Source organism: Elephantulus edwardii, unplaced genomic scaffold, assembly GCF_000299155.1.
Source record: "Elephantulus edwardii isolate Elephantulus edwardi_28Jun2011 unplaced genomic scaffold, EleEdw1.0 scaffold00259, whole genome shotgun sequence".
Taxonomy (NCBI): Eukaryota; Metazoa; Chordata; class Mammalia; order Macroscelidea; family Macroscelididae; genus Elephantulus; species Elephantulus edwardii.
In genome coordinates, this window is record NW_006400009.1 from 3,244,962 (window position 1) to 3,257,517 (window position 12,556).

Sequence of the window (12,556 nt, forward strand, 5' to 3'; positions counted from 1 at the left end):
GACACACCGACAAAGGAGATTAATCAGAACTGACTTTGACAAGCACTGTGGCAATTGGACAATTAAAACAGACATTCGGATGGCGGGGAAGAAGAACAAACTGGGGAGGGGGGTGGAGAGAATGGTGCGGCAATGAAGGAGTGAAAGCCCAGAATCCCTGTGAATGTTCATTGAAACTAATAAAATTTAATAATAATAAGAAGAAAAAAAAAGAAAACTCAATTTTTCTGTATACTTCCATTAACACCACAATTAAAAAGAAATATTTTTAAACCGTGAAAAGAGTACCCATGGGAGTTTAGAAATATCAAGAACTTGTACAACAATAAAAAATACAAATAGCCCAATTTAAACATTGGCAAAGGACTACTAATTTCCCCAGTGAAAATAAAGAAAATTGCTAATAAACACATGAAACAACGTTCAGCATTGCTAGTCACTCAACCTCATTTCTGTCAAGCCTAAACTGACTCAACACTGACCACCAGGTTAATGATAATGATACCACTTCATATCCATTCAACAACAAATTGGCTCATTGCTGTTGGGAACTGTCATTAAATTTCTGAAACTAAAGATCACATGGGAGAAGATTGTCCATCCTCTTCTGATTTGAACAACCAGAGAAGTGTAACCTTTAGGATAGCAGTGCAGCTCCCTATGGACTATGGCTCCAGAGCTCACTTCATATCCATTAATAAGGGCTTAATAAAAAGACAGGGAGCTCTGGTGGTCTAGTGGCAAGAAGCCGTGCTGCAATCCCAAAAGCACACGGTTTGAGGCCACCAGCTGCTCCTTGGGACAAGGATGGGCCATCTCTTCTCATACTATTAACTGCCTCTGAAAACCCACTGAAGGCGATGGGTTGGTTCAGACTGTACAGTACACAATCACAGTAATGAAAAGACAGGTAATAACAAGTGATGGTGAGAGTGTGGAGAAACTGGAAACTTCACACATTGCTGGTAGAAAAGTAAAATGGTTTCACTCCTTTGGAGAAGAGTCTGGTAGTTCTTCAAAAGGTTAAATATAGAATAATCAATCATAGGATCCAGCAATCCCACTTCTTAGGTGGGTCCCAACTCAAAAGAAACTAAAACATGTTTACACAAAAATTTATACACAAATGTTGACAGCAGTACTTTTCATAATACAGAGTAGAAAAAACCCAAATGTCCACTAACCAACGAATGGATACATAAAATGTACCATATGCATAGAAGGAAGCAAAGAAATAAAAGATGTTATTTATTGAGTACAGAGTTTCTGTAAACTTTTGGAAATAAACAGTGGAGATAGTTACACAGCACTGTTAATGTGATCAATTCTACTAGATTTTAACCACTTGAAATAGTTAAAAGGGCAAATTTTATGTTGCTTATATTTTACCACAATCATCACCTAAAATTAAGTAAAATACCGATTCATACTGTAACATGCATTAACAGAGGGCATAATACCATACATTTGATTCCATTTATGTAAAATGTCCAGAATAGATAAGTTTGTCTAGACAAAGTAGATTAATGGTTGCCAAGGTAGAGAAGGAATGTTGTGATGATGGCTGTACCATTTTGTGACTATATTAACAAGCACAAAAGTGTATATTCAAATGGGTAAACTGTAGATATGTCATCAACTAAAAAAAGTTGTTAATAAAAAATAAATACAGAAAGCAATATATTAAGAAGACATGATAACATAGTGGCAGACCATAAAAAAAAAAATAAGGGGGAGGTTAGCTAAGAGTTGTTTGCAGTGGTGAAATAAGAGGTTGAAACAGTCAAGATGACATTGGTAAGGATGTCTTTTGATTCTAAACACTCATTGATTGCTGCATCCTGCCTGCCCCTGCCTTTTCAAGCCTGGTCAGAGTGTTCTATTCCAACAAGCAATTGCATCCCCACTCCCCAGCCGGATGATAAGTCAGAAGCCAAAGAGCCATTAGCGAGCTCTGCTGCCCGGAAGCAGTTGTGGTCTGACCAGAGCAGATCAGCAAAGTGCCAAAGGAGGAGGAAGGCTGGGCAGTTACTATGCCAACAGCCATTCTCTACACTGGAATTAAAAAGAATAGGAAACTCATGAATTGTGTGATTCATAAATTGCAAAGAACATGTGTGCTTGTGCTAAAATAGTTTAAAACTGAGTGGAAGGGGAAAGAGAGACATAAAAACAATGCAAAAAATAGCCTCAGGCCCTGGATATCATGCAACATTCCATTAGCTTAAACCATGGATGGCAAATTCAGACCCAAATCATAAAATGCATGTCCCTGGCTCTCTCCAGTTCTCACCAAACTCTCCCAAATCAATAGTGTCTATTTATAATTCCTTTTTCTCCAAGCGTCATTATTCCACTCTGTTGTTGTTGTTGCTATGTGTTGTCTAGTCGCCTGCAACTCATAGCGACCCTATGTTCTACAGCCCTAAATCCTGCTCTATCTTGTGCCAATCTCACTGTCTCCGACACACCTACCTTGATTACCCCAGTCACTGAATCAATCCACCTCATAGAGAGTCTTGCTCTCCTGAGCTGTCCCTCCATTCTCCCAAGCATGTTGTCCTTCTCCAAGGACTGGTCCCTCCTTGCAACACATTCAAAATATGTCAGACAAAGCTTCAGAATCCTTGCCTCCAGGGAACAGCCTGGTTTCACCCTCTCTAGGATGAACCTGTTTGTTTTCTTAGCAGTCCATGGTATATTCAGTACTCTTCTCCAACATTACAGCTCAAAAGCATCAATTCTCCTTCTATCATTCCTAGTCATTGTCCAGCTCTCTGATGCATAGCAAGTGACTGCAAAGACCATGGTCTGTATCAGGTCTTAGTCTCCAGAGTGACACCACTGCTCTTCAGTACTTTGGAAGGTCCCTAACAGCAGACTTTCCCATGCAATACATCTTTTCATTTCCTAGTTGCTGGTGCCAAGAGTGTTGACTATGGAGCCAAGCAAACTAAAGCTGTTAACTATCTCAATCTCTTCACCATCTATCCTAATGCTGTCAATTGGCCCAATTCTCAACAGAGGACTGTCAGAAGTGCAGTCTGGGTTTAGAAGCGGTCGTGGTACTAGGGATATTGTAGCTAATGTTAGATGGATCTTGGCTGAAAGCATGAAGTCCCAGAGGAATGTCTATCTGTGTTTCATTGAGTAACGCACAGTTAATCAAGTTAACGCAAAGGCGTTAGACTGTGTGGATCATAACAAACTGTGGCTGACTTTAAGAATGGGAATCTCAGAACACTTGATCATGCTAATGAGAAACCTATACTTGGACCAGGAGGCAGTCGTCAGAACAGAACAAGGAAACAACCCATGGTTCAAAACTGGGAAGGGTGTACACCAGGGATGTGTCCTGTCTCCATACCTTTTCAACCTATATGCAGAAAAGATTATCTGGGAGGCTGAGCTGTATAAGGAAAAATGTGACAGCAAGATTGGAGGAAGATTCTTCAACAATCTGCGTTATGCAGGTGACACAACCCTGCTAGCTGAAACTGAGGTGGACCTGAAGAAGCGCTTACTGCAGAAGGTCAAGAACTGCAGCCTTCAAAATAGATTGAGGCTCAATATTACGAAGACAAATTCCAGTCTAGATTTTAGAAATTGTTACTTTTGTCATGTGCTCTTAAGTCAGATCTGATCGTAACTAACCTATTTTCAGAGGCTAAAAACTGCACCAGAGGAGTTTGTCCATCTTTCTCCTGCAAAGCTGCAGATAGACTTAAACCATTGTGGGGTTGTCAGTGCAGTTCCTTACCTCTAGGCCAGCATATTTCTTTATATTTTAGAAATTAGTCATTTAAATACTCACCAAAACACTTAGACTTATATATGCTCTTTGAACCCCACTAGAATGCAAGCTTCACTGAGTCATGGCTTTGATTCTCTTATTTCTCGCCATATTTTTGCAACCTAACACAGCTGTCACATCTTCATAATAACAATTAGTATTTGTATAATGTTCACTGAGTACCTGGGCCTCATGATACCTAAAGAAGGTAGGTAAAGAGTAGGTATTATTGTGACGCTGATATACATTCAGTAAGTGTTTATTGACTTTTCTGGTGTTGAAATCTAGGAATTAATTCTATAGGAAAAACTTATTCATGTACTGAAGTATTTAACAACAGTAATACATTTGTTGTCTTCATCCCAACCATTTTATTCATTTAATCCTCTTAATACCCCAGCAACACTGACACTGTTATTTGCCTCATTTTATGGATGACAAAAACTAAGTCAAGGAGATTAATTAGCCTGTCCAGAGTCACATAGCCAGTAAGTATTGGAGCCAACATCTGAAACCAGGCTGTCTGGCTTCAAATGCTTCACAAGTAGATGCTTGTGACCACTATGTATACTGCTACATAGATAACCACTGTTGGTGTGAGTTATGTGAGGAAATGTAAAAACCTAGACACACAACACTGACCTGTTTGGAAAAGATAAAACAAAAATAGACTCTCATGTATATACTTCTAAAATGTTGTAGAAGAGTTAGTGACAGGAAAACTTGTACAATGTAGTGCTAGAAGAGGGGGGGGAAATCAAATTGAGACATGTATTTCAAAGAAAAGAAAGAGTGGAGGAATAAGTGATATCCAATAAGGAGATGATCATCAGCACAATATTGCAAAAGAACGAGAAATCACAGAGTGGTAGAGAAGGATTAATGGAAATCAGAATGACAGGGAGGGAGGAAGTGGGGGATTACAATTAACATTGTGGGTAGTGAAATTTATGTTAAAAGAACAAAATGTGTGGGAATGGTTGAATGAAAAAATTAATTTGCTTTGTAAACCTTCATTCTAATCATTATTTAAAAGACAGAATAAAAAAAATAATAGACAAGAATGACACAGACATGCATATGAAGAAAGACAGGTAACGTGTAAGGATTGTCTATAATCAAAGGAAGTAAAGAATACCCACGAGTACTGACAATGAAGTAATCAACACAGCTGAAACCCTGGTACCTACAGAACTAGAAGTAAACTTTTGTTCTTTAAATTCAAATTTAAAAATAAAGATAAAAAGGGCAACTCTAAAGTATGATACTTGTTACTATCACACTAATAAAGTAGCCAATGAGTTTTAAATGCATTCCTTTTATAATTAAAAGAAACCAAACCTAAACTGAAATTTTCCCAGCCAAAATAATATGCATATCATGTATTTGTCACAGTCTAAACTAAAAGAGGAAGAACAAGATTATTGATTAAAAATGTCACCAAGGGACCGTTTCTGGTGTACTCCCAAAATGTTACACAAACCATTCAACCTATACTTAACATCAAAAATAAAATGGAAGATTCCATATTCAAATTGGAGTAACTGGGTGGTGTAAATGATGATCTTCATCTGAAAGAGCGAAGGTTCAAATCCCAACCGAGACACCGTGGAGGACACGTGGCTATCTAGTTGTGAAGACGACCCTAATATCCTGGGGAAGGTCCTGAATTAGAATTCAAGGACAACTAGTTGCTCACAGTCAAATAAATGTGGGAAACCTTCTTAAATATAGTTTTAGATGTTAGGAACCTTCTTAAACCAGGTTTCTTATTTATTGCAGGACTTCTCAGCATTTATGCTTATATGGTTATGCATTTGGCTGCTAACCAAAAAATGTAGTGGTTTGAACTCATCAGACACTTTACAGGAGAAAGACGTGTCAATCTCTGTAAAAATGTACAGTTCTTTTTAAAATCATTCTATTCTGTCCAGTAGGGAGCTCTGGTGGCATAGTTGTAGGGATTTGCACTGCTAACATAAATATGACCAGTTCAACTTCACCTCAGGAGAAAGATGGGCCATGTCCTCCCACATCACTTCCAACCTCAGAAAACCCTCTGGAGGTTCAGCAATGAGTCAGTTCTGACTCCACAGCAATGAGGTGAGTGAGTGACTTACTCTGTACTATAAGATGCTATGAATGAAAACTAGCTTAATGACACTGTGTTTGGAATTTGTAATCTATATGTAGTGTTGCTGCTATGTGCCATCAAGTCAGAACCAACCCATAGTTGATCCTTCAGCAGGTTTACAAAAGCTGTAAAGTATACAGGAGGACACTGCCTATCTTATTCCCATAGAGCAGTTGGTAGACTTGAACCATGTCCCTTTGGCTTGGCAGCCAGATCTTTACCATACACACGCACGTTTATGTATATAGCATTTTTCAAACTCACTTACATTACAGAGCCCCCTTGCCCCCAGAAAAGTTTTTGAAGGAATTCATATTCTCCAGAAGGGACTTTGGCAAATGTAAATTTACACACAAGTGATGAATTAAGACTAATGGAGGACTCAAGACAATATCTTTGGACAAAGATCCACCAGGAGCAACAGAGACTTAACACAGAAATCACATGATGTTTTTAGCAAGGTGGGGTTTTTTTAAAAGAAAGAATGGTAGTAATGGAACGTGAGAGTGGGAGGAGTTCTGTGTGCATATCTACTCCCTGAGCTCCTTCTCTCACAGGTCCCTAAAGGTAACTGTTGTTGCTGTTTTGTGGTGTTGAGTCAACCAAACCACAATGACCCTATGAACAACATACTGGAACTCTGCCCTATCACACACCATCCTCACAATCTCCTATATGTTTGAGCCCATGGTTGCAGTCACTGTGCCAATTCATGTTGTTGAGAGTCTTCCTCTCTTTCTCTGAACCTACAGGAGGCAAAATAAGAAGGCCTTGGAGCAAGGCCTGGAGTCCCAAATCTGACAACAGACACACACACCACAGTCAAGTGACCTTGATGAGGAGCCTCGGTGGTGTCTAGGGAACACAGCACGAATAAATTCTCCAGTAACAAGAGAAGGCTGCCCACAGGCATGAACAGCAGCACTGCCCGCTGCCTACAACAGCTATCAGGGGAGCCTCCAGAAATCTGGCAGGAGGCCTAATAAAAATTGAGCAGTGGGGCATAAGACAAATCTAATTTAACTTCCTTTTCAGTGCCAAAGACAAGGCCCTGCAGAGAAGAGGAACGAGGAAATGAACATTTGTTCAAAGTAGTTCAATTCCCTCATTCAATGAATACCTCTTCAGCTGTGTGTGCCTTTGCTCACATCATATTTTCTGCTTGGAATGCCAGCCCCTCACCCTACCATCCTTTATCTCTTTAACTCTTTTTTTGTCCTTCAAAATGCAGCTCTAGCACCACCCTCCTTAGGAAGTGTTGTTCCTAAATTCTGGATATAAGTCCCTTATCTGATATGATATTACCGAATACTTTTTCCCAGTCAGTGGCTTCCCTTTTTACCCTACTGGAGAAGTTTTTGGATGTGCATAGGGATTTGAGTCTTAGAAGGTCCCATTCATCTATGTTATCTTCTCCTGGTTGTAGCTTTTCCAGGATACTGGGAAGACTGTTTATGTTGTGGATTAGGACTTCTAGTGTTGTTCCTAGCTTTTCTGTAATGAATTTTATAGTCCAGTAGAAAAATGGACACAGGATATGAACAGGCATTTCACCGAAGACGACATTCAGATGGCTAACAAACACATGAAGAAATGCTCAAAATCCCTAGCCCTAAGAGAGATGCAAATTAAAACAACTATGAGATATCATTTCACCCCAGTCAAAATAGCAAAATTTAACAGAACAGCAAGCAACAAATGCTGGCGAGGTTGTGGAGAAACTGGAACCCTGATTCACTATTGGTGGGAGTGTAAAATGGTGCAACCCCTGTGGAAAGCAGTATGGCGCTTTCTCAAAAAGTTGCAAATAGAGATACCATTTGACCCAGCAATTCCACTACTGGGAATATACCCTGAAGAGACCATAGCTGACATCCAAGCAGATATATGCACACCCATGTTTATTGCAGCTTTGTTCACAATAGCAAGGAGTTGGAAACAACCTAAGTGCCCATCAACAAACGAATGGATAGAGAAGCTGTGGTATATTCGCACAATGGAATACTATGCTGCATTAAAAAACAAGGAACTCATGCAATATTATTCAAAATGGTTGACTCTGGAGAACATTATGCTGAGTGAAATATCCCAGTCACAAAAGGACAAATATTACATGATGCCACTGTTGTAGAATGGGACTGTCCTTGGGGTTGGGGAGAGACTGAGTAAGATGGGTTCAATAATGTATACTGCACTGAAACAGAGGAGGGAGAAAACTGTTTAAAAGAGATATATAACTAGGTATTTCTGTCATCACAGGAGACTAGAGCGAGGGCTACATGGTGGAGGGGACCTGGGGGAGGGTTTGTAAAACAATGAAAGAATCTTTTCTTTTACTTTTCCATAATTTTTGGACTCATGTACTTATAACTTGTTAGTCAAATTTGTGTCTTCTAGGTTGCAACACCCCCATGATACATCTTCAAGGATATGAACATGTACGGCCAAGCACAATCAATAAGAGTGCATCTAAATTCCAAAATCAATCTCCATAATAGTCTATGTGTTTCCTACTGCCAAAGGGGCCCTTTAGAGTAGTGAGAGAAGATCTTCACCCTGAAACCCACAGCGTCTCTTTTCAGCAGGAAGTAGCTAAGAGAATACGCCATCCCCTTTTCCTTATGACTCAGGGTGAATTCTCTCTCAGGGAGGAGTGATAGGGAATGGCAAAGGACACACTGACAAAGAAGATTAATCAGAACTGGCTTTGACAAGCACTGTGGCATTTGGACAAGAACAAACTGGGAGGAGGGTAGAGAGAATAGTGCAACAATGAATGAATGGAAACCAAAATCTCTGTAAATGTTTATGAAAATTAATAAAATATAGAAAAAAAAAGGAAGTGTTGTTCCTTTCCCTGATGTCTGGGTCTGACATACTTGCTTCCACAGCACTCTTTGAGAAATAAATATTTATTGTACACAGGTGTCAGACACCTGTGTGTTCCTCCTTCACTACATCTCTTCCCACTATAGAAAGGTTGTTTGCATTAGCCTAGTCATGTAGGGTCACTATGAGTCACAAGCAACTTGACAGCACGTAACAACAACAACAACCACCCTCATCCAAGGGCCTCACCAAGGCCTCCAGGCCTCTTTAGTGAATGAAGTACCTGTCAAGTGCCAGGTGCTAGAGACAGAGATGACTCGAAGCAGCCCCTGCCTTGCGGGAGCTCACTTATGAACTAAAGGAGAAAGGAGGAGATAGATAAAACCACAGCCCCAAACAAGATGGAATGAGTAATAAATACTTCCAAAGACAAGATGACCCACTAAGCTATCTGATTAGAAGAGATTCTGTGCAGGGCTTTGTGGAAAAAGGCCATGTGTAAAGATCCCTGAACCTGTCTTACCTGAACACAGGCTTACCATGGACCCCTCACCATTTAGATCAGGAAGGGATGAGGACATTGGTAATTACTGTCTTTCTTTAGAGTTAAATTGCATTTAAGGGGCTAGATTTTCTTCCACTCATGTGGCTGACTTGCCAACTGAGTGCAGGCCAAGGAGTGAGAGAGGGAGGCCGGAAGAGAATCCGTGGCATTCACAATCTTTAATCTGCAACCATGTGTGGGTGTTGCAATCATTCTATTATTGGTCCTCAAGCAGCTGGTTCAATGGGAAATCAAGTTTATGAGCAGACCTGCTGTAACCATAAAGGATTTTCTCCCCTGTGATTAAGCACTAAAATGATAGGTGTTAAATAAATACAAAAGGAAAGAAAGAGAAGGAGAGAAAGAGATTTCCGGCAAAACTATTCTGTCTCAATCAGCCAAGTGACTGTCTGCGAGTGGGTGGGGAAGAGTCAGAACTCGCTAGCTGGTGGTGTTCTGACTTCTGTTCTCAGTCCCTGATGACGCTCACCCCGCAAGTTCTCTTGGAAAGGGCACAAGCAAGACAGGAAAAGTACCTCCGCAGCTCATTCATAACCTTGAACGCCTTCCCCATGTGGGCAGGGTTGACAGTGATGGTCCTCTGGTCCTTGTCGTCGTCCCCAGCCTGCACAGGGGGCTGGGAGCTTGGCTTGATGCTGCGAACAGGAAGGGAATGGAGAGGAAAGAGAGAATCACACATTGGTAAATCCACTCATCCGACTGTCATAAGCCCCTGCGTTCACCCACCCACCTGGGGGAATCTCTGCCAGCCTGTTCTCAGCTCAGACTCACCAAGGGAGGAGATGTGTTGAGTAAGGCATGAGCTGCAGGAACTGCCAATAAAAAAGTACATTTCTCTGGAGGAGGCCAGGCTCTGGATCAGCCTCTCCTAACAGGTACTTGTGTTTGACTTTGTGGGAAGTCCTTTCTCCCACCCATAAAATGAGGTAAATGGGACGAAACCCTTCATCACTCATTTCACAGGAGTCTTCGTTCACTCAGCAACTATTTAGTGGAGAATGAGATGTGCCAGGCTGTATAGTTAAATCTAGAGAAATACAGCAGTAAACAAGGCACAGTCCCTGTCCTCAAAAAGCTTAGCGTTCAATGGAGGAGAAAGCTGAGCAAACATTTAAACATGAGAGTCATCATTCAGGGGGAGCTGCAGAAGCCGACATGACAGGCAGCTATCACAGCGTGGCAAATGGAGAGACAATATCCTAGAAGCTGAGACCTAAAGGAAGAACAGAAAAGAGGTAAAAAAAGGAGATGACAGAAGAAGTGGGATGTCCAAAGACCTAAAGGAGAAAAATGTGCTTGAAGTACCAGAAGTTCAGTAAAACTATGAAGCACAGAGGACAGTATTGAGTGAAAAGACTTTAAGAAGAGACCATCTTCTAAGGGGTCTTAAAAGGAAAGCTAAAGAGTTTGGGTTTCATTCTTAAACAATGAGAAGTCATCAAAGGGTTTTAAGCAGAGAAGGAAGCAGGTGAACAACTTAGTGCTTAAGACAGATCACATTGGCTGTGGCGTGGCACAAGAGCAAAAGCTCTTGGAAAACTGTAATCCCTTAGGAAGGCAAGGGATTGTAACTGTTATGGAAAGAAAAGCTATCTGTGTGGGCTCAGGGAGCAGGTGGTGACTAGCAAGAGCTGCCCATAATCTCAAAGTCCTCTGTACTGAAATCAAGAGACATAACACCCAAATCCTCATGAGATGCCAGCTAGCTGTCCAATTATTCCTGAGCAACATGTCTCAACTTCACTGGGAGTTGGAGGGAGGGCTCAAAGGGATAAACAGAGACACAATCTTTCTCCCCAAACTGGCGGAACTGCGCAGCTCCAAGGTTAAGTCCACAGCATGTGGATTTCTTCTGTTTGGGCAAGACTTGCACAGGAGTCCCCAGGTGTACCAAGAGTTAAGTACTCAGTTATTAACCAAAAGGTTTAGGGTTACAATCTACCTCAAAGTCCCTCAGAGGAGAATCCCGGCAATCGACTTCCAAAACATTGCAGCCAATGAAAACTTCAGAAAGCATAGTTCCCTGGCACACATGAGATCAACAACTGGATTGGTTTTGTTGTTGTTTTTTTCTTTTTAAGTATTTGGAGACTTACTCCAACCCTGAGACATGGAGATTAATTTCTGACTTTCCCTTGTAGCCCCCTATAGGCACACTGTCACTTGTTGTAAGAACTAGCCCACAGCTAGTCCTCTGGTGGGTTTTCAGAGTCAGTAAATTGTCCAGGTGGAGGTTAGCCTTCCTTCTTCCAAGGAGCAGCTGGTAGATTTAAACTTTGTGCATTTGGGATTATAGTGCAGCTTCTTACCAATAGGCTACCAGAGCTCCTTTGCTTCTACAGTGAAGAGAATGTTTCAGAAAGTCTGCAGATTTTACTCTGTGATTTGTAACTACTGGAACATTAAAAGACAAGCTGGACGATATAGACCCACAGCTCATCTGACTACACAGATTCCTCTTTGGTTTTCTGCCCTACATTCAGTACAGTACACATAAACCATGAACATCTGAACTTGAAGATTGTTTCAATTCTGGGTGCAAAAATGTTAACTGTGCACAAGAAGATAAAAATCAAGAGATGCAGATTACTGGAGTGTGTGTTTACAAGGGTACAGAAAACGTCAGTGTAGAAAATGTGATTAGGAAGAGGAAGACCCAGTAAAGATTTATAAAGAAGTCCACAAACATCATCTTTTCTGGTTAGTATCCTTTCCTCAACATTAGAGGCAAGGATAGTGAAACTTCTCACATACTTTGGGAGCAACGGGCTTCAGTATATCAGAGATTGTAAGGATGGTGCAAGAACATCACTTGTGTAGATTTGCAATAAGGCCTGCTCTCTGATAGGGCCAATCCCAAAACCTGATTCTCATTTCATTTCTTAGTCTTTCACATAAATTTTAGTATTAGCCTGTCAAGTACTAAAAAAATCTCTGACAAGACTTTGACAGAAACTGCACTGAATCTACGGAACAATTTGGATAGAATTAGCATCTTCGTGGCATTATTTCTATCTGCGAACACAGAAACCTGCACTGTTCTGAGCCAATCTCACGGAGTCTGACACACCACTGCTCGTTGCCCCATTTACTGTATCAATCCATCTCATCCTTCTGACCATGACGTCCTTCTCCAAGGATCAGTTCCTCCTGGCCATGTGCCCAAAGTATGTGAGATGGAGCTTCAAATCCTAGCCTCCAAGGGGAAACTTGGTTTCACTCTCTCCAAGACAGA

At 41.0% G+C, this 12,556-nt stretch overlaps 1 protein-coding gene across 1 annotated transcript in view; it reads right to left on the bottom strand.

The window, feature by feature from the left end:
- Positions 1-12,556, bottom strand: part of KLHL3 (kelch-like family member 3) — a 177,903-nt gene that overhangs the window by 146,546 nt on the left and 18,801 nt on the right. Inside the window, exon 2 of the mRNA XM_006899495.1 lies at positions 9,837-9,956. Within this exon, the coding sequence (XP_006899557.1) occupies positions 9,837-9,956 (120 nt within the window). The remainder of the gene's footprint in view (positions 1-9,836; positions 9,957-12,556) is intronic.